At 37.3% G+C, this 23,441-nt stretch overlaps 1 protein-coding gene across 1 annotated transcript in view; it reads left to right on the top strand.

Moving 5' to 3' along the window:
• The first annotated feature begins 571 nt into the window (after window positions 1-571).
• The window catches only part of C4H1orf141 (chromosome 4 C1orf141 homolog), a 45,941-nt gene continuing 23,071 nt past the window's right edge, over window positions 572-23,441 (top strand). Inside the window, 6 exon segments of the mRNA XM_035727048.1 lie at window positions 572-596; window positions 1,310-1,459; window positions 9,344-9,439; window positions 13,084-13,166; window positions 13,168-13,241; window positions 22,249-22,378. Of these exon segments, the coding sequence (XP_035582941.1) occupies window positions 9,361-9,439; window positions 13,084-13,166; window positions 13,168-13,241; window positions 22,249-22,378 (366 nt within the window). The 5' untranslated portion in view covers window positions 572-596; window positions 1,310-1,459; window positions 9,344-9,360.

Genomic DNA, 23,441 nt, shown 5'->3' with positions numbered 1-23,441 from the left:
GAGAGAACATTGCCAGGGAAAGGAAAAGCATGAGTGAAGAACATGCCTGGGAAAAAGGCAGGATGCATCCAGGGAATAAGAATCATAGAGTATGGCAGTAGAAGACTGGATATGGGGGGAGATTAACTTAAAAGGTGGACTGAGCCAGATCCTGGACTGCCTCTCTTTCAGACATCTCATATGTCATCTGAAGAGTTTGCATGTTATTCTGTAGGTAATGGGGAGCTAGTTAAGGTTTGTATCCTGGAGCTGGAGTTGGTCAACAATTCAGTATCATCAAAAAGACAGCTCTGATGGAATTATGACGAATAAGTATTTGAGGGATGAGGAGGAAGATTGGGGCAGGCAAAATAGGGGCAGTAGAGTACAGCAAACAATTGGAAGGAAAAGTGAAACCTGCAGGTCTGGGGAAGACAATGACAATGAGATAAAGACAAGGATCAGAAAAGTCTTGTCCAATTGGGGTCAATGTTGCTTCACTGTTCATGGAATTATGTGAGAGACTATGACCCATTCTAACCCCAAGATTCTGTGAGTTAGGCTTCTGTGACCACATAAGAACCCTACAATCCAGAGTAGAGCGTTTCCCTACAAGTGTAAGTACATATATGGACACTTCAGATGTATCTATACATATTTCAGAATTGAGATCATCTCTCCCACCCCAGTTAATGTATTGGTTGAAAGGGGGATGACTAGATTTATTTGCTTGAGCAAAACCTAATTATGTGTTTTTGATGCGTATCCAGTATGGAGACATGGTAATGCTTATCAGGGTTGTTTCCCTAAATAGTTGTTTTATATATTCAAGGCCTATACTTGTGCTTTATAGGACATAGTTTTAGTTTCTGTTAACTGTACTCAGGATAAGATTTTAATAGAAAATTGAGAAATAAAACTATGAAAGAATTAGAGAAGGAAAGGAAACAATATAATCAGATGACATGATACAGAAGATACTGAATTGCTGGATTAAAATAGAAGATACTAAATTGCTGAGTAAATTCTCATTGTTTATCAAGTTCCAAGGAGTTTGTGTAGGTATAATTAAAGAAATACACTGTGAAAGAAGTAAGCAGACAGACATATGGCAGGTATTGCAGAAAAAGAATGAAATGGAATGCAGGTGGAAAACGTGCATTTTGCAGCATTTATAGGTATCCCACACATGTTATCCCTAACAGGTAAGTGCATCATTACTTGTTTTTACTTATTTTATTTACCAAACATTATATGTCACTTATATTCATTCAACTGAACCTTGTAACAACCCCATAAAGTAGGTGCTTGTCTTATTTCCATTTTACAGATGGAACAACAAAGGGGCAACACAGAGAAGTTAAGCAATTAGCCCAGAGTCATACAGCTGATAAGTAGCAGAGCCAAGGACTCCAGGCAGTCTGACTCCATCTGTCCATGTTCTTAACCAACACATTATGCTGCCTTTCTAAGTTTGAAGGTTGGAGAGAAAGTAATGCTTTTAAATGCTATAGCTTGATCTAGAAGAACGTCAACAGGACTTTGACAATTACTTTTGCAAACTCATAAATGTAAATTGCCAGTTAAAAGCTGTTGTAACATTTATAGTTGTCCATTTCCTTTGTGGCTGATGGTAAATTCATTCATATTGTTAGGTAATAGGGATGCAAAGATGAATTAGACATGGTTCCTGCTTTCAAGAAACACATGGTCTAGAGGAAGAGTAAAACAAGAATATCAAATGGTTTAATAGAGAATGATAAGAACTGGGTTAGCAATATACATAGACTATCATGTAAGCGCGGACACTGGACATTTAAATCACAGTGTATGGTTTTTGGTGCTATTGTGCACTGATTTTGTATCCTGCCACATTACTGAATTGTTGTATGAGTTCTAGTAATTTGGGGGTGGAGTCTTTCGGGTTTTCCACATAAAGTATCATGTCATCTGTGAAAAGAGAGAGTTTGACTTCTTCTTTGCCAATTTGAATACATTTTATTTCTTTTTGTTGTCTGATTGCTGTTGCTAGGACTTCTAGTACTATGTTGAACAATAATGGCAAGAGTGGGCATCCTTGACATGTTCCTGATCTTAAGGGAAAGGCTCTCAGCTTTTCCCCATTGAGGATGATATTCGCTGTGGGTTTTTCATAGATGGATTTTATGAACTTAAGGAATGTTCCCTCTATCCCTATACTCTGAAGAGTTTTAATCAGGAAAGGATGCTGTATTTTGTCAAATGCTTTTTCTGCATCAATTGAGAGGACCATATGGTTCTTCTCTCTCCTCTTATTAATGTGTTCTATCACATTGATTGATTTGCGAGTGTAGAACCACCTTTGCATCCCAGGAATAAATCCCTCTTGGTAGTGGTGGATGATCCTTTTAATGTATTGTTGGATCCTATTAGCTAGGATTTTGTTGAGGATTTTGGAATCCATATTCATGAAGGATATTGGTCTGAAATTCTCCTTTTTGAAGGGGTCTTTGCCTGGTTTGGGGATTAAGGTAATGCTGGCCTCATAGAATGAGTCTAGAAGCTTTCCTTCTGTTTCTATTTTTTGAAACAGCTTCAGTAGAAAAGGTACTATTTCTTCTTTGAATGTTTGGTAGAATTCCGTAGGGAATCCATCAGGCCCTGGACTCTTGTTTTTTGGGAGGTTTTTGATCACTGCTTCCATCTCATTACTGGTTATTGGCCTATTCAGGTTGTCAATTTCTTCCTGTTTCAGTCTTGGCAGCTTATAGGTTTCCAGGAAAGCAACCATTTCATCCAGATTGCTCAGTTTGTTGGCATATAGTTGTTGATAATAATTTCTAATAATTGTTTCTATTTCCTTGGTGTTAGTCATGATCTCTCCCCTTTCATTCATAATTTTATTAATTTGAGTCCTTTCTGTTTTCTTTTGGATAAGTCTGGCCAGTGGTTTATCGATCTTAATAATTCTTTCAAAGAACCAGCTTCTAGTTTCGTAAGATACCTCAGAATAAACCTAACCAAAGAGGTAAAGGATCTATACTCTAGGAACTACAGAATACTCATGAAAGAAATTGAAGAAGACACAAAAATGGAAAAACATTACATGCTCATGGATCAGAAGAATAAACATTGTTAAAATGTCTATGCTACCCAGAGCAATCTATACCTTCAATGCTATCCTGATCAAAATTCCAATGACATTTTTCAAAGTGCTGGAACAAACAATCCGAAAATTTGTATGGAATCAGAAAAGACCCCAAATCGCCAAGGAAATGTTGAAAAAGAAAAACAAAGCTGGGGGCATCACGTTGCCCGATTTCAAGCTATATTACAAAGCAGTGATCACCAAGACAGCATGGTACTGGCACAAAAACAGACATATAGACCAAAGGAACAGAAGAGAGAGTCCAGATATGGACCCTCAACTCTATGGTCAAATAATCTTCGACAAAGCAGGAAAAAAACATGCAATGGAAAAAAGACAGTCTCTTCAATAAATGGTGCTGGGAAAATTGGACCGCCACATGCAGAAGAATTAAACTTGACCATTCTCTAACACCAAACACAAAGATAAGCTCAAAATGGATGAAAGACCTTAATGTGAGACAGGAATCCATCAAAATCGTAGAGGAGAACATAGGCAGTAACCTCTTTGACATCGGCCACAGCAACTTCTTTGAGGATACATCTCCAAAAGCTAGTGAAACAAAAGGAAAAATGAACTTTTGGGACTTCATCAAGATAAAAAGCTTCTGCACAGCAAAAGAAACAGTCAACACAACAAAAAGGCAACCCACAGAATGGGAGAAGATATTTGCAAATGACACTACAGATAAAGGGCTGGTATCTAAGATCTATAAAGAACTTCTCAAACTCAACACCCAAAAAAACAAATAAGTCAAAAAATGGGTAGAAGACATGAAAAGACACTTCTCTGAGGAAGACATACAAACGACTAACAGACACATGAAAAAATGTTCATCATCATTAGCCATCAGGGAAATTCAATTCAAAACCACATTGAGATACCACCTTACACCAGTTAGAATGGCAAAAATTGACAGGGAAAGAAATAACAAATGTTGGAAAGGTTTTGGAGAAAGGGGAACCCTCTTACACTGTTGGTGGGAATGCAAGTTGGTACAGCCACTTTGGAAAAACAGTGTAGACTTTCCTCAAAAAGTTAAAAATAGAGCTACCCTCTGACCCAGCAATAGCACTACTGGGTATTTACCCCAAAGACACAGATGTAGTGAAAAAAGGGGCCTTTTGCACCCCAATGTTCATAGCAACAATGTCCGCAATAACCAAACTGTGGAAAGAACCGAGATGCCCTTCAACAGATGAATGGATAAAGAAGATGTGGTCCATATATACAATGGAATATTATTCAGCCATCAGAAAGGATGAATACCCAACTTTTACATCAAGATGGTTGGGACTGGAGGAGATTATGCTAAGTGAAATAAGTCAAGCAGAGAAAGTCAATTATCACATGGTTTCACTTATTTGTGGAACATAAGGAATAACATGGAGGACATTAGGAGAAGGAAGGGAAAAATTAAGGGGGGGAAATCGGAGGGAGAGATGAACCATGAGAGACTATGGACTCTGAGAAACAAACAGGGTTTTAGAGGGAAAGGGGGTGGGGAAATGGGTTAGCCAGGTGATGGGTATTAAGGAGGGCACGTACTGCATGGAGCACTGGGTGTTATACAAAAACAATGGATTGCGGATCACTACATCAAAAACTAATGATGTATGATGACTAACATAACATAATAAAATAAATAAATAAATAAATAAATAAATAAATCACAGTGTATCAGAGAAGCCTTCCCCACAGAGGTGTTATTTGTGTTGGGTCTTGAAGGATGAATAGACCTTAGAAATACAAGGAATGGAAGAACAACTTTGAAGGCAGAGGGAACAGCAGAAGCCAAGCAACAAGTAAAGAAGAATACAACACATTGGAGGAACTGCAAGTTGTTCCTTAGGAGTAGGGTATCATGTATACATGAAGAAGAAGCAGATGAGGTTAAAGACTTGGAGGCCAAATCATGATTCTTACATGGTAAATCAAGGAACTTGACCCTTTGTCCTGAAAGCTGTAGGGAGAGACTGAAGCCTTAATTAGGGATGTGGTGTGTGTGTGTGTGTGTGTGTGTGTGTGTGTGTGTGTGTGTTTTCCTGAGAAAATAAGTCAGACAAATGTGAAGGACAGAATGGAAGATAGAATGGATCAAATGTATAGACATAGTTTGAAACTATGGCAATAATCCAGGCAGGAAGTTATGGAACCCTAAACAGAAACAATAGCAATGTGAATGGATAAGAGGAGAAAAACTGAGAGGATATGTAAGATGTAGCAAAGACAAGATAAAAATTATGTATATTTAGGGAGGGAATGAGAGGGAGTTTTCCAGCAGAGTGGTGACCAAATCCCGGTTTGGGGAATAGCTGAATCAGTATGGCTTTAAAAAATAGATTCCTTCTCTTCACCTCTGTAAATCCTGACTTAGCAGGCCTGGGGTAGCAACTGGTCATCTGTATTCCTTGGAAATTTCTGAGTTCATTCTGCAGTAACAAGGATTGTTATTACAATGCCTAAGTTTATGGGCTGGATGTCTAAGAGATAACTAATGTGATAATAAAGGTTGAAAGAAACTTTTGGCTGACGGAGGAGGATGTGGACAAGTTTACATTTAGATCTAATTTGGGCTACCTGTGAGAAATGTGGGTTGAGCTAGGAATATGGGTTTGGAACTCAGAGATTTTGTTTGAAACCAGATGGTGGCAGATGAAGCTATGAGTTTGGGAGGTCATCCCAAAGAATGTATGGAATAATGAAAAAGATGGCCTGAGCCTTTAGAAACACTAAGGATGAGGAACACTTCCCTCTCACAAGTATTTAGGAAGTGATTGGAGGAAGAAAGAATCTTCAGAGAGTAAGAAGATGTGACTGTTGTGATAGAAACCAAGAGAGGGCAGTTTCCATAGAAAGGAGTGGTCAACATGAATAAGAGTTGTAGACAGGGGCGCCTGGATGGCTCAGACGGTTAAGCGTCTGCCTTCGGCTCAGGTCATGATCCCATGGTCCTGGGATTGAGCCCCACATAGGGCTCCCTGCCAAGCAGGGAGCCTGCTTCTCCCTCTGCCTGCTGCTTCCCTTGCTTGTTCACACTCTGTCTCTGTCAAAGATAAATAAAATCTTTAAAAAAAAAGAGTTGTAGACATTCAAATAAGGTAAATAAGAGCAGAAAAGGGCTCACTAATTTATAAGATGGTGACCCTGGTAGCCTATGAGAGTAGATTTAGTACCAGAGTAGAGAAGGAAGCCAAATGATGGTAAATTAAGAAGGAAAAGAAATGTAAGAAATTAGAAACCCTAAGTAAAGATGAGCATTTTAAGAAATGTGTCAATCAGGGAAGATGAGAGAGAATAACAGCTAGCAGGGTGAGGGGAAGAAGTTTTTTCTTTTTTAAAACTAGAAGAGGTGTGAGCATGCTAAGGAGAAGAAATTGGTGAAGAAAAGATATTGACAGATACCAGAGAGAGGGTGCAACCAATGGAAGTAATTCTTTTAGCAAGACAGAGGTAATAGAGTCTAGAGTACCCTGGGAGGGATTAGCTACGGATGGGAGAGGCAACACTTCCATTAAAACTAAAATATAAGTGAGATGGGAATAGATGCAGATAAGACTTTGGCATGAGAGAGAGAAGTTGAAGAAGTTCTTACTTGATGGTCTCTGTTTTCTTTCTTTTTTTTTTTAAGATTTTATTTATTTATTTTATTATTTTAGAGAGAGAGAGAGAGGCACTTGCAAGCAGGGCGAGGGGGAGGAGCAGAGGGAGAATCTCAAGCAGAAACTGCTGAGCATGGAGCCCACATGAGGCTTGATCTCACAACCCTGAAATCATGACCTGAGCCAGTTTAACCGACTGAGCCACCTAGGAGACTGATGGCCTCTGTTTTCTTAGTGATAGAGGGTAGCCCATCTGCGTTGCTCAGGAAGATAATGTCTGCCAGGTGCCAACTTCCTCAGTAGATTTGGTGGAATGCCTAGCACAATATCGCTCATGTAATACAATTAAGTAGCCAAATGAAGAAATGAACAATTAAATGTTTACCATCTGATGATAATATATGCTTAGAAATAGAATAATGAAGTAGAATATGTGCTCATAGAAATAGAAGTATGAAGTAGAAGTTTGAAATCAATATGCTGGTTTAAAGTAGACATTAAAATGAAAAAGATTGAATCAAGAGGGGACTGAAACACAGAAAGTCATATTGAGGAACACATAATACAGTATTTAGCATTAAAGGATTAGTTTTTAGTTTATGCAGAGCAGTTCAGATACACCATTGTAGTAGACCTGCCTGATGTTACTTTGCTGTCAGTGTTTATTTGAAGAGATATAGCTAAGCCCTTGGTACCCTTGGTATAATGATGAAAGTAAGCAAGTTAGTCTGTAGTGTTTCCTCACCTCCACTTTGTCCCAGGGCCATTTATCCATTAGAAACCACTGGCACACTGCCAAAGACCTATGAAAACATTTGCAAACTGAAAAAAAGCATAGGCTTCAAAATATGAACTACAAAATAAAACTACAAAACTAAAATTAATAACATTCCATCAGTTTCATTAACAGTCAAATTTAGTATTCATAAAACTGTCACTGACATTTAAAAATAATTTGTTGCTTAGGTTTTCTCACTTCAAGAAAACCTTATGATATGCACAGTGATTTGCTAGAAATCATATCATAGCTAAGTAATTTACTATAGAAAAATAATTTTAAATAAAAAGCAATTCCTTCAAATTACCGCTCTGTGTGTGTGTGTGTGTATGTGTGTGTAAATGTGATGATATGGTGCATCCTAAAATGTCTGATGTGATGTTGAAGATGTGTGACAAGTGAGAGGTGCAGGACATCTTATCCTTTAAAAAGACCTGCTTTCTGTTCCCTCTCACAAGTAAGCTTTGTGCCTCAGTTGTCCTTTGTGTAATTTATCCCTTCCTCAAACTGGGAAACCCATTCACTTCAATATTCTTGTTCTTACACTTATTTGCATTTCTATCCCTTATTGAGAAAATGAAATCTTTGTTCCCAATTAAAGAAATTTTGGTGAGAAATATGGGAGCCTTCTCCACCCCGTTGAACTCATATTATGCTTAAGGAAAAAAACAGAAACTACAATTCCTTTAGTTGTTTTTAGTATATATGAGAGGACTGGTTCCTGGCTTGGAAAAGACAACACACAGTGTCTAGATAATCTATATTCTCTTCTAAAATCTGTCCCGTACTCTTCAATAGGAGACCCAGAAAGTCTAAGGTACTCATAGTTATGCTTACACACTTGCCTACATATCCCCTCTCCAGTCTGCAACTTCAGGTTATATGGTTTGTAACAAGGCAAACAATCTGCCTGCAGCCACATGGCCCAGAAGAGTCCAAGAGTAGAAAAGACTGCTAAAAGAAACCAAGTACTAAATAATGTGAGCTTTTGGCATAGAATCCTTAATCCTTGTCTTTTCATGCATTATTGTTTTGGGAAATACTGATTGAATGATATACAATATGAGAGAAATAGCATAGATATTTTTGAGCTAGAAAGAACCTTCGTGTTGACATTGATGTTCCTTGGAAATATTGATGAATTCAGTACTTTCTGTGAACCATACCATGTTTACATTTAAATGCCACTGGAGCACATTCAATTCACTGAGCAAAAATCTAGATGGAGCTTTGGGTTAACATTCTGATATTTGCCTCTACTCTGCTCCTAGCTAGTAGGAGCAGAGTAGTGCATTGTAGTGCATTGAAAAGGTACTTTATGTCCTGATGTCTAACATTCAGGCCCCCAAGCCTAATATGGACTGCCTGACCCCAGATCTAATTTTCAGCAATATTAATTGACTAGAGAATTTGAGTTATTAGGGCAATAGGACTCAACCAGCTTGGCCACTTTCTAAGTGCTGTATTAACAGTCTTGGATCATTGACCAATTTAATTTGAATGCAATTAATTATACAAATGTGAACTCTTCACATTTGCTTTCATTAAAATTATATCACAACAAAAAGAAAATAGGTATAAATCAAGCCAAATGCCCTTGCTTCAAGTATGAGTCACATCATACACTTAAACATTGCTAAGGTCCACACACATCTGGGAGTTCTGATCATGTGACCTTCTGTCTAAAAAAAACTTGGATACCTCTATAATCCCATGATTGATTCCATGATCTATACAGTTCTCTTTTGTACCTCAAACAGTAATGTAAATGTGGGTCTCTTATGCCTAAATAATCAAATTATATGTTTAAATTTTAATTGTTTGGGAGATTTCTTCTCTTTTCTCCTTTTTAAATAGGAATTTACTGACTGAAAATGGCAGAAAAAATCTTAGAGAAGTTCGATATTCTGGATGAACAGGCAAAGATACTCTTGGCCAGAAGAGCAAAGGTTTGTAAATGAAAGCTAAAATTAAATTTCATCATTGAAATTTAATCATTTCAAATGTGAATGATTTTTACTTTTTAGTTAATGATGCATTCATACGGAAATATAAACTAATTTGTAAAAAGCAAATAATTATATTAGTTCAAAAAGTAGTCCATGTAAGCGTATACTATAAAGAATTAATTAGATATACAAGGTAATTTCTGGATAGCTGCCTTATTTTTTTCTTTCAAGATTTTATTTAAATTCAGGTTAGTTAACATATAGTGTATCATTAGTTTCAGGGTACAGTTCAGTGATTCATTAGTTGCATATAACACCCAATGCTCATTACAAGTGTCCTCTTTAATGTCCATCACCCAGTTACCCCATCCCCCCAACCACCTCCCCTCCAGCAACCCTCAGTCTGTTTCCTAAAGTTAAGAGTCTCTTATGGTTTACCTCCCTGTTTTCCTCTAATTTTTTTTCCTTCCCTTCCCTTATGTTCATATGCTTTGTTTCTTAAATTCCACATATGAGTGAAATCATATGGTATTTGTCTTTTTCTGACCGATTTATTTTGCTTAGCATAATATTCACTCTAGCTCCATTCACATCATTGCAAATGGCAAGATTTCATTCTTTTTGATGGCTGAGTAATATTCCAGTGTGTGTGTGTGTGTGTGTGTGTGTGTGTGTGTGTGTGTGTGTATCCATTCATCAGTTGATGGACATTTGGGCTCTTTCCATATTTTGGCTATTGGATAGCTGCCATATTACATTAGGTTATAATGTATCTAAAGTGATTAAGATAAAAAAATCAAATAGGCAGTCAAATAGTAAATGTGACTACTGTAGTTCTCACTAATATTTTAAACATATAAAAATTTAATTGGTTTATTAAAAGGAAGAAAATATTTGGTATAGTTACCCAAATTAAAAATAAAGGTCATAAAATTTAAAGTAAAAAAGGTGAGACTTTTATAAAATTCAATATAAAATACTAATAAAGAATATAGTTTTTGGGGAGCCTGGGTAGCTCAGTTGATGGAGCGTCAGACTCTTGGTTTCAGCTCAGGTCATGACCCCTGGGTCATGGATGGAGCCCTGCATCTGGCTTCCTGCTCAGCAGGAGTCTGCTTCCCCTCTCCCTCTGCCTCTGCCCCTGCCCCTCTCCCCTTATGTGCTCTCTCTCCCCCCCAAATAAATAAATAAATCTTAAAAAAAAGAATATAGGTTTATTTCTTTTAAGATTTATTTATTTACTTGACAGAGAGAGACACAGTGAGAGAGGGAACACAAGCAGGGGGAGTGGGAGAGGGAGAAGCAGGCTTCCCACCGAGCAGGGAGCCTAAGGCAGATGCTTAACGACTGAGCCACCCAGGCATCCCCCCAAAAAATACAGTTTTAAAAACCAGATTTTGGGGACGCCTGGGTGGCTCAGTTGGTTGGGCATCTGCCTTCAGCTCAGGTCATGATCCCAGGGTTCTGGGATGGAGTCCCGCATGGGGCTCCTTGCTCACTGGGGAGCCAGCTTCTCCCTATGCCTGCCCTTCCTCCTGCCTGTGCTCTCTCTCTCTATCTCTTTCTGACAAATAAATAAAAGCTTTAAGAAAAAAAAAGACAGATTCTTAGCACATATGAGCAATTTAATTTGGTTACACAAAAACTTGCAAAATAATATAACAATGTGAGTAAATGAGGCATAAAGAGCGTAGAGTCCAAGAAATCAAGGAAGATAGCACAGAGAGGAGCTCTAAAGTGACTGAACATATTTGTGAGCCTGAAAATGAAAATTTTGATGCTTGAATAATAACTTGATTTTATTTTTTCCCCCATAATTGTCTCCTTTTATTCAGAAAATAAAGTAGGGAAATACTGGAAAAAACAATAAATTCATTCTATTATCGTTACCCAAATTTTGAAATAGCAAACCAAGAGTAACTTCCTAAAGCAACCATATTGGACTTAAGCACCCCAAGTTCATTCCGTTTTAATTTTTTGTTTAAAATGAAATGTACTTTTGAAAATATAATCAGAGCTAAATCTATTTAATTTGTCCTGGAATTCCCTTTTATATATGATTAGTCATAATAATTCTTACCTTTTACTAAGAGTTTCCTTTGTGCAAAGCATTTCAATGCATTTTCTGATTTTGTGTTATTATGCCTACTTTATGTGTTACTGAGAGAGGATTATCTGGAAATTCTTTTGAGAGTATATATAATCAAAATCTAAACCTTTCTTATTTTTTAAAGTATAAAATTAAAACATGCTTTTGGAAATAAGCAACATACAGATATATATAAAAATTATACTTAAAGAGAGGCTCCTGAATGGTCCAGTTGGTTAAGCATCTGCCTTTGGCTCAGGTCATGATCCCTGGTTCCTGGGATTGAGCCCCACATAGGGCTCCCTGCTCCATGGGGAGCCTGCTTCTCCCTCTTCTGCTACCCCTGCTTGTGCACAAGCCATAATGCCCTTTAGGCTCATCTAAGTTTTTGCATGGATCAATAGCTTTATTATTATAAATAATATATAAATTTTATTGCTGAGTGGTATGCCATTATATGGGTGTACAGAGTTTCAACCACTTACCCATCGAAGGACATTTGGGTTGTTTTCAGTATTTTGCTTTTAAAAATAAAGCTGCTTTAAAAAAAAGATTAAAGAGAGCTCCTCTGAATATTTGTGTACAGGTTTTTGTGTGAACATAAGTTTTCATTTCTCTGGGGTGAATGCCCAAGAATGTAATTGTTGGTGCAATTTCTGTCTCTTAAAATCAACAAGGTTAATTAAGGCCCAGGGTTTGAAGTGACTCCCCCTCCCTTGCATCTCAGTGTAGAAACTGCCTCCAATAAGTAGGCTGAGCTATTGTGGGATTTACCTCATTTGTTTCCCTTTTCTTGGGGATTATGGTTCTCCCACCCCACCCCACCCCCGCCTACTTTCTAATGCCTGATTACAGTTGTTTTCCTATGTTTTGTTTGGTTTTCTAGTTATTTACAGCAGGTGGGCAATTCCTGTAGTGCTTAATCCTTCATTGACAGAAACAGAAGTTCTTATCCTTTGACTTGCTTTCACATTTTTCATCACTTTATTCCTCTGTGCAGTGCTGAAAGATTTTTTTAGAAAAGATTTTTGGCTCCTTAACTAACTCGTTAAGCTATATCCTTTTCTTTCTTTGGCCGTCTCTATAAATATTTGAACAAAGTCTTTTGATTGCTTTCTTAACTCGATTTCTGGCTCATGCAACTAGACAAATGTTGGAGTGATTCATCACGTTCGTGGGGACAGTGAGAGCAGCAGGTTGGAGACCATGTTGCTCTCCTTCCAATAACTCTGTGTATGAGGATTGTCTTTGCTTAATTTATAGGTCATTCTTCAATTCTAAATTTTAGAATTACAAGGGAGCCTTCATGATCATCTAGTCCAAAGTTCCTTCATTTCATGAATGGGAAAAGAGCAGCTCAGGACACACAACAACAACCTAAAAAATGTTGGTACAAAGGCCCCTAGTTTTCAATCTGTAATATTTCTCCATTATTCACTAGCACATAAATTCTGTGTGTGTGCATAAAGTGAGGCTAATTTTACTCCTTTCCACACAGGATTTTCCCTATATGAAAAGTGCTCATTTTTTCACGATGTTGTACTTTGGCTTTCCTGCAGAAAAACAGCCTTCAGAGTCAAGGAAAGGAAAATACTTCAGTACACCCCTGACGTTTGACTTTCACTTAGAATTTGAAGAGGCCCATTGTTCCATCCATATCTAAGAAAGTACCTAGGATCACAGAAGATAATTCATACAGAATTAAAAAAGCAAAAAGGTAACCATCTTAATTACCTCAGACTTTCAGTTTGGAGTTTTAAAGCATTACTGTAGCTTTTTTCTTAAATTATGTAATCTGTATTAAATGTAAGCTTGTCAAACACAGGTATGTTTCATAGTGCCTATGAGTTACAACATACTTGATCAGCATTGTGAATATTCAACGTTTATAAAATATTTGTTAAAAATATCTTACTATTACAGATGGTAATTAGGTACTAATTACAATTCTGAATTTTTAAAGAAAGACTTGTCTTGAATTCTATTACATTGCCCCAAATTAATGTCAGGATTTATTTCAAACTTTAGACCAATAGACTCCAAAAGAAGTCCACCTAGAAAATCAAGTAAGTCAGTTTCTCTGTGTACTTACAAAGGGTAGCCTGAATATGTCATACTTGTTTATTCACTGGCATTCTGTATGTGCATTATGCTATATAATTTTTCTAGGCATCAGAAATGCAGAGGAGAATCCAGACCAAAAAAATAATAAGATGTAGAATTAATAGAATTTCAGTCATACATTGGTGATGGTGGGAGGGGGGACACTGTTCTTACCTCATTTTTTCTGTGTGACCATTCAGTGTGTTCAGTGCATTTTTACAGATGAAAAGTCCATCTCAGTGAGATTAAATAACTTGCCCAAGGTCACACAGATATGTGGTCCAAGCTGGATTTAAATTCTAGCAGTCCAATTTCAGAGCCTGTGCTCTGTATCACCACCACCGTGTTCTGAACATAGAATGACTTGCATCTTCCAGGCTTGGTAACTAGCTGCATTATGACACTTTGTACTCAGGAGAACATATGATGCAAGGCAGATTGGGGTGGATAAGAGGATTAGAGTGAGAAGAGCTGTTTTATTTTGGATGTATTAAGTTTTAGATGTCTGTGGGGTATCAGGAGGGGGGCATTTCTTCTTCCAGGAAGCAACCCATTCTTGCAGTGAGTCCTCTTTAGCTATAACAAAATGATTGCTTAAATAACAGAGCATGAGGACTGAAAGTTTCTCATATCAATAATGATATCCTGGTTTCATTGGTTATATTGGATAGAGTCAGTTCCTCCATATCTTGAGATGCAGTTCCTGGTCTTATTAGTTATGGTAATTATAATTTAGGAGACCAGTCTCCACCAGTGCTTGCAAATCCCGAGCCCAAAGATGTCAGATCTAATTCACACAGCTCTCAGCTTAGCCTAAACTTTGTCATAACTGCTCCCACCTGGACCAGTGACTTTCTGGTCACTGCAGGCTTCTTTCATTTTTGACCTTTAGCCCCTTTGCTCTTCAAAGGGTGGTCTTCCATCTAGCAGCATCCTACCACCCCAGATACTTGTTGGAAATGCAGAATGTCTGACCCTTCTCCCAGACAGAAGCTGCAATTAACAAGATCCCCATCGGTGATTCCCCTGAACACTAAAGATAAGATGCACTGCTCTAGCCCAGTGGGTCTCAAACATGGAGGGCCTCCCTTAAAACACAGATTGCTGGGCTGCACCTGCAGAGTTTTTTGATTCAGTAGGTCTGGCTGGGGCGTGATCATTTGCACGTCTAGTAAGTCTCCAGGTAATGCTGGTGCTGCTGGTCCAGGGACCATCCTTTGAGTCTCTGCTCAGATAAGCTTACATAAGCTTATGTGCTCCTCTAATCTTGCTGCCCAGCACAAACATCTCTTCGTTCCAATTTTCTTTCCATGGTTTGTTGAATATCATAGCAACTCTCAATCTGGTGCTGTGGTCACCTAATTGGTGAAATCTGCCCAGGTTTATTTGTAGCTGAGCTTTGCTTTCAGAGTAGTAGTTTTCAACCCATCTGCACATAGTATTACCTGAGGAAGCTTTAAAATAATTGGATTCTACTTTAATTAGTTTGGAGTGAAGCCCAGGCATTACTATTCTCAAGATTCCCCAGATGATTCTTACATAAAGCTGAGATTGAGAACCATTCAAATTCCTAGGGCTTCTTTCTCACTTACTCCCAGAGACATATTTTCCATGTTATTATTAGTTCAGGATTTCTGCATTTTTCTTGGATAAATGGGAATTGATAAAATATTAAAAAATAGCTCTTTATTAATCTGTATAAAAAGTCTCTAAGATTTCTCAGTAAACACCAAATCTACTCTTCTCTACAACTTTTCATAAATTGGATGTTTTACAAAAGAGTCATACTCATTTTAGGAAAAATCCCTTTAAAAAATTACCTGGACCTGTAACCCTGCAACAAATAATGTGTTATATGTTAATTTATTGAATTTAAATTAAAAAAATTAAATAAAACTAAAAAATTACCTGGATAAAGAATTTTTAAAGGAGAGACAAAGTGATTTCTCCATTACCTAATCATTTAGTACTGGATTATCAGCTGAAAATGGCAATTTTTAACACTTATAAAGTGGTAAAAAATAGAAACAAGTTAGGGGCAAGAGACAGATTAAGAGTATTTAAGTTGTCACCAAAAATTGCAAGATTACTGAGGTTACAACAAAAAAAATACTTTTCTTTAGATTAACAGATTAATAGGGGCTTCTCATTAGAAGAATTATTTTCCTAACAATAAATCTACAATGAGACCTGTCAAAAGAATATTCCTTTTAGGAATAGTTTTATGACAATAGGATAAACTTGCATGTAAAAAGATAATTAAACATGAATAGAGCATTCACTTGCATCCTATAGTGAAATTTAATTGGCCAAAATCCTTGTTCCTTTAGTTTAAACTCTGTGTGACATTAGCCTGGAATAGAGATGAAGAGAATGATGTTTATAGGCCAGTTGCAGGTTTGTACTTAGCGTTTACTTCCTACTAGTTGTGACTTTGGACAAGTATATAACCTCTTTGTGCCTCAGTCTCTCTTTGTGCCTCAGTCTCCTCATCTCCTCATCATTATCCTGTGGATATTAATAGTACGTAGTACATAGGGTTGTTGTGTGAGTTAATGGATTAAAATCTGTGAAGAGTTTAAAATTCTTCATACATACAGTAGGCACTCAAAAAAACAAAAACAAAACCCAGCTAATACAAATATAAGCTGTATTTTTTTTTTGAAATATACAATCATATATTCCAATCATTAAAAATAAGATAGTAATGAGATACGCAAGTCATGTTTACATATGGCAATCATTTCTAGAATCTTAGGTAAAGCACAGGTAAGCAGGGTGGGGTGAGGTGGGAGCGTAAGGATAGAGAAGAAAGAGACTTTTATGTCAGTGGAAAAAGAGATTCATGCCTCGCTTGCTACTGCCCACACATTTCTCAGTTATGTGGGCACAGGCTCCTTTCAAGGCCCCACAAGGATTCTGGGAAGGTAACAGCCTCAACTCTAGCTCTCTGTGGGGAGGGCTTCACTACTGGGCCTGAACATTCCTCTTCTCTGTAGCTGAAGAGGACTCCTACTTACTGCTCATAACCAGAGAAACCTGATGTTCTGGAGGCAGGGCTTCTCAACAGTGACTGCCCATTTGAGAGCTTTCGGGAAATATGCTGAGCCCTGCCCTAGAGATCATGATTTAACTATTGGGGAAAAGTCTGGGCATCAAAGCACCCTAGATGATTCTAATATACAGCTAGAAATTTGAGAAACATTTCTAGAGGCCTCTTCTTTGTCCCTCCCTCAGTCACCCTCTTATAACAGCTTATTTGCGGCTAATAAATGGCAAAAAAATCCTTATTTCTCCCTGACTGATATTACCTGAGTTTCAAATAGCCTGACTTTTATAGGTGCTGAGGGAACCTACATTCACTGAAATGAGAGGCCAAAGAGAAATCACAGGTCATCATATGAAGGAGGGAGACAAAACAATCAGAAGAGGTGACTCCTAATAAGGCAGATTATGGAAGAAACAGAAGAGAACTTAAGAAAATATGTATCTTAAGGACACAAATAATCAGGGATTTAAAAATAAGTGAAGGGATTTAAAAATACTTCTAAAGTAAAAGGGATTTAAAATTATTTCTGGGGTGCCTGGGTGGCTCAGTTGGTTAAGCGACTGCCTTCGGCTCAGGGTCATGATCCTGGAGTCCCGAGGATGGAGTCCCTGCATCGGGTTCCCTGCTTGGCGAGGAGCCTGCTTCTCCCTCTAACCCTCCCCCCCTCTCATGTACTCTCTCTCTCGGTCTCATTCTCACTCTCTCAAAATAAATAAATAAATCTTTAAAAAAAATAAAAAATAAAAAATAAATAAAAAGTATTCTGGGGGCTCCTGGGTGGCGCAGTCAGTTAAGCGTCGAACCCTTGGTTTGGGCTCAGGTCATGATCTCATGGTTGTGAAATTGAGCCTCCATGTCAGGCTCTGTACTCAGCACAGTCTGCTTAAGATTCTCTCTTCCTCTCCCTCTGCCCCCCCCCCCATTCTCTCTCTCACAAATAAATAAATCTTAATGTATATATATATTCTAAATAAAAAATTGAGTAGGAAAATAAATAGAATACAGATGCAAACTGGATGATAATCTAGAGGGTCAAATAGAGGCACAATCAGGATATTTGACCTGTAAATATATACTTAATACATAAATCAGGAAAATAAGAAAACATGGTAAGGAAATAAAGAAATATTAGGGGAAAAATGCCCCTTTTTTGAAGACATACTTGAATTTTCAGATCAAAAGAGTTACCAAGTGCTAGACTTACAGTAAAATTATTTGATTATTTAATTCCAAAGGTAGAAAAAAGTTGGTAATTACAAAGGAAAGGAAAGCAAATGAGTTTCATACATCTCATCTGCATTTCTGAGGCTAGAAAATAATAAACCATTTTCAACTTTGAATAGAATGGCAATCCAAGAATCCTCTATTTGGATGAATCATCATTTTTTTTAAATTTTTTATTTTTTTGAACCATCATTTATTTATGAGAACAAAAGAGAGACAAATTTTAGGGTATGAAAAACTATAGAAGGTTATCTGCCTATGTATTCTTTCTGAGGAATTTACCTGGAGAACTATTTTATCCAAATTAAAATGTAATATAATTAAAATAAAGATCCAAACTGGAAGTCTTTATGACACAAAAATGTATTTGGAATTATCCCATGGCATCAGAATGAAAGCTCTGGATTTCATCTCACAGTGGCTGTTCTGTAAAAACAAGAAAACATTCCAAAGCATTATCAGGGAAGTTATTCCATAAGAGATTTCCAGGTGGAAGAGGCAGCTTTTAGAGCAGCCCCATGCTTCCGTCAGAGCTGTGCCCTTCTCTTGGGGTTACTTCCTTTTATGTGCCAGTGCCATTTCACATTCATTCCATGGATGTGCAGCAACGTTCCTTTAACTCTAGCCCATGCAGTACAAAATCAAGGCCCTTACCTATATTCCCTTAACTCAACTACAACAGGATATAATTTCACAGGGATGGAATTTTCCTAAATATAAGACCAAAAAGGGGGGGGAGAGGGGGATGAATTAAAAATATATATAAGCAGCTCAAAACCAATACAATTTATAGAAAACCGATTTATGATTTTATGCTAGTAAATTAACCCACCAAATTTATAATCCAGGCTTCATTATTCATATTGTATGAGAACCTAGTGCTAGGAAATCAATTTTTATTCCTAGGTTCTTAGCCTCCCATTCCTTCTCTGCTGTTGGAAAAAATTCTCCATGGATCTCTTGTGTTTTTGTACATCTTGGTGAGCAGAGGCACTGGATGCCTTTGTTCCTATCTCCTCAAGGACTTTTGTATAACAAAAAGCCTTAAAGAGATAGTGTTTTCGGGGCACCTGGGTGGCTCAGTTGGTTAAACAACTGCCTTCGGCTCAGGTCATGATCCTGGAGTCCCGGGATGGAGCCCCACATCGGGCTCCCTGCTCGGTGGGGAGTCTGCTTCTCCCTCTGACCCTCCCCCGCTTTCACACTCTCTCTCTCTTATTCTCTCTCGCTCAAATGAATAAATAAAAATCTTTAAATAAAAAAAAGAGATAGTGCTTTTCTCTGAGCAAGAGCAGACTTGTTTACTGTCCATTGTAAAAGATTTGGGTTCCATAAGCTCAGGGTTCCACTCTTGTAACATTACCCACTGTGTGTGCAGGAATCATCTGGCCCTCTGCTTGTTGCCCTGTGGAACTGGGGCTCAAAGAACTGGTGCAGAAAATGCTATTCCTATCACTGTGAGCAATAATTAGGCTTTTGTCCCGGACCCAGGAGTCTACTTCTTTACAAGCATAGATGAAACTATAGTAGGCTACCTTGTTAGCTTGTAAGTAGGGTCAAATCTCAGACCTTTCACAGTTCTTCCCACCTACTTTGAGGAAAGAAGCGTGGAGGTCGAATGACAAACTGTGACACCCTTCCCTCCTCTTCTTTTGCAAACTGAGTGGTAAACATACTTTGGGCTCATTATTCAGTGAGTAAGAGAACACCCTTATCCAGGTCCCTGCAGGCTTAGAAGAACTCTGTGTATATACCCATTTTGTCTACCCTCTAAGTCTATCTGTTTCTAAGTAGCAGGGTCTATAATTTAGGTTAGTCACAAAATTAATCCCTATAATAAAGTTTTTTAAAAGAAGTAAAAACAATATGACAAGAGACATTGTAAACTAGAAAAGAAAATCATGATCACTTGAGGACAGAGTTTGTGTATAATTATTCTTTATAACCAAATATCTAGCATTTGGTTCAATTTATTTCTTATAAATCATGTTAAGTGTGCATTTATTGAAAGATAAAAAAATAAAAATAAAAACCCCATCATTTCCTGGTACTTCCACCAAGTTTTGACTTTCCTCTCATAAGCATACGGGACCTTTAAAAGTGTTTTACAAAATTAGCATGTCTAACACCTCCCAAAAGAATGTTAAAATGACCATAATTTGAGAAATTGAAGGGAAAAAATAGGCAAAATAAAGGCACAATATCAGTAATGAGGAAGGAGCTAAAACTATGAATATAGAAGAAATTAAAATAATTATAATGAGTACTTTGCTTTGAAACACGGGTGTAATAATGAATAATCTGGGAAAGTATAAATGGGGAAAATAGTCTCAACAAGAAAATGAAAACATAAATAAATTAATAATTAGAAAATTTTGAGAAATAGTCAAATAATGATCTTTTACACAACTACCATCTTGAAGCTGTGTCAGAGGTCAGTTTCTTCAAAGTTTCAAAGAAGTATTTAAATGGTTTCTGAGCATAGACAAAAATGGAATAGTTTCAGTCCTTTTTAAAAAGATGTCTTTGATCCTCATGTCTGACCACAAGAGTAAAACCACTGTTGAATTTCACTTACAAATATAGTTTTTTTTAAAACCTAAAATAAAATATTAGCTTAATTGTTTCATTTGCCTATTCTCAACTCAGGAACACGTAACATAAAACAGTTTTATATTTCTCCAATTTCGCTCTGATCACTTTTGGTTATTAAAAGTCTGTCCAATTTAGTATTTTGATCCCACATGCCAGTTGAGGCTTTCCCTTCCCCTGTCTAGCCAGTCTATTGACACTGTGGGAGCTGAAGTGGAAAAGGAGTATGGCCAGTGAATTGGAGGTGGGTGTAGTCTTCCTAGCACACCTCCCCTTCTTCCTTCCTATAATCTTTTATGCTTCTGGTATGGGAAAAGTGTTGTGCTAGAGCCAGCTCCTACCAATTTGTTAGAACTGACTGACTGTTGAATTTTCAGGGATTTTATGAGATGGTTAAGTTATTATTAAAAATTAAACTATATAAGCTAAAAATTCAATGACATAGTAAAAACAAATACTCAAAACTCATCCCTTCCCAATTATTTTACTATATTTTACTATTATCTGTGATTGAAATCATTTACAGCTATTGTATCCATATGGTGGAACTATTATATAATATCATGTTACTACACATTTCTTTTCAATTCCTCATTCAGTGATGTCCCATCACTGAAATCACTTGAAATCAACCATGGGCGTGTTTACACCGTAGAAACTGGCAAACACTACAAACAGGGGGCTTGATTTGTTATTTGTCTAGATTTAAGAAAGTGGGGAAGAAAAATGTTCATGAAGATTAAACTTAAAAGTTTGTCTTGCCTGTCGCCATCATACACTGAATAGCACACAAAATTGAGGACATATTCTAGAATTCAAAAATTATTGTCTGGCTCAGCAGAAAAAAGTAGCTTATGTCATTGATGAATGAGTGAAGTTCCAAAATATGTCTTTATTGTTTCACGTTCATGTTATTCGTTAAGGTAAATGAAAATGTCAATCAACATTCATGTTGGAACTACACTTGGACAAAAGGTTATTAAATATTTACCAGCACCACACCCCCTGCCCACACCCTTGTATGGGAGTAAGAGAGGAGGGAGAAGGAAAGGACAGTGCTTCTTACTTACCTAGCTACTGCTACCATCTTCTTTCTCGTTTGTCATCTTCCAGCCAACTGTAGTCAAAAAGAGCCTTCCTGGTGAAATGGGTGAAGATGGTCATAAGATAGAAACTTCCAGTTTATAAGATAAATAAGTCTAATGTACAGCATGGTGACTATAGTCAACAATATTGCGTTGCATATTTGAAAGTTGCTAAGGGAGTAGATCTTAAAAGTTCTCATCATAAGAAAGAAAAGTTTGTAACGATGTATGGTGATGAATATTAACTAGACTTATTGTGGTGATCATTTCACAATATATACATATAGCAAATAATTTTGTTGTACACATGAGACAAATACAATGTAGATCAAATATATCTCAATTGAAAAAGAAGAAAAGCTTTTCCTGTGTGCTTATGTAGTAAGTGTTAGGCATTTGGTGTTGGCATGAGAGGTGGTGTTTGTCCCAAGGGAAGAGGAGCCTCAGAATTTCTATATTTGACATAGTGCTTGCCCTCAAGAAATTGCAATCCTTACAGTTGCAAGAAGAAGGAGAAGACAAAAAAGAGCCTAACTCTTTAACGATGCATGGTAACAGTGCCTCAGACAGACCAGTTCCCTAATGAAGGAGAGCCTCCTTCAGCCACACCTCTTCAAATTCACCCTCAACTCTTACACTCTCCTATATATGTTACAACCTCTTTTGCTAAGGATCACTAGCTTGGCAGTCAGCAATCTGAGTGGGGAAACAGCAAAGTGGCCTAAGCCCAGTAATAACCCCAATGTCCATTTTCCCCCTCAGAAACTCAAGTATCCTTGCCATACCAAACAGTGGGATGCGGTGTGCTCTGATTTCTCGTCCCCACTCTACCCTCCAAATTTGTTTTTATATAGCTAGACATAGGGCAAATCAGCAAGTGTGCTAACGGGTGTGCTGCTGAGGAATGAGATGGCAGAATATTACAGACAGAAGGAAGAGCAAATGCAAGGCTTTATAAGTGATTCCTTAGGAAACCCTATGCATCCCTGCTCCCTTCGACACTGAAAAGAGAAGGAAAAGCCACGGCTGACTCTATGAGGTCAATGACATAATTCTGATATGTCCCCCTACCCCATTACAGTTTTCTACTACTTGGGAGAGAAGAAGGGAATGTCTAACTCCAAATATTGGTGGGCCTTTGTAGAATACAGACTGTTTATTCCTTTTTACTCAGCTGTGGCTAAAAAATCATCTGGTCATCCACTTTAAAACATCAGGATAAGTGCCTTTCAATAACTTACTGTATTAACAAAGTAGAATCTAACACTATATTAAATAAATATTACTCTACTATAACTAAGTGGAGTAAATTTCAGGAATAATAAAAAGTACTTCACATTGACCTCTTACTATGTCACAAACATTTGCTGAGCACTTTCTAAACCTTATTTTACAAAATTCTTATACTAACCCTATAAGGTAGCTAATACCTGCATTTGGCCTGTGAAAGACTGAGATTCAGAGGCTATCAATATTCTGCAGAAGTTCACATAGAGTCAAGATGCAAAGTAAGATCCAACTCCAAAGTCCACACTCTTTAGTTCACCATAAAGAAATTCATATCCAAACACCTCTATATATTCTGCAAATGTATTTGAAAAATGACTTAATAAGATGAGGCTAAAAAAAAAGATCTCCTTAACAAGACTATATAGCCAACATCATCCTTAGGTTGGAACACTTAACACATTTCCATTTAAATTAGAAGCAGAAGGATGCTGTTCTCACTATACTGCACTATTCTCGAAGTGCTTGCCAGTGATATTAAATAAGAACATAAGACAAAATATAAATGTTTGGATAAGAACAGATAAATTATGTTATGAAGATTAAATGGTTGTTTACTGAAAAACCCGAAGAGAAT

The sequence above is a fragment of the Zalophus californianus genome, chromosome 4, assembly GCF_009762305.2.
Source record: "Zalophus californianus isolate mZalCal1 chromosome 4, mZalCal1.pri.v2, whole genome shotgun sequence".
NCBI lineage: Eukaryota > Metazoa > Chordata > Mammalia > Carnivora > Otariidae > Zalophus > Zalophus californianus.
This window is presented reverse-complemented; position numbering and strand designations above follow the sequence as displayed.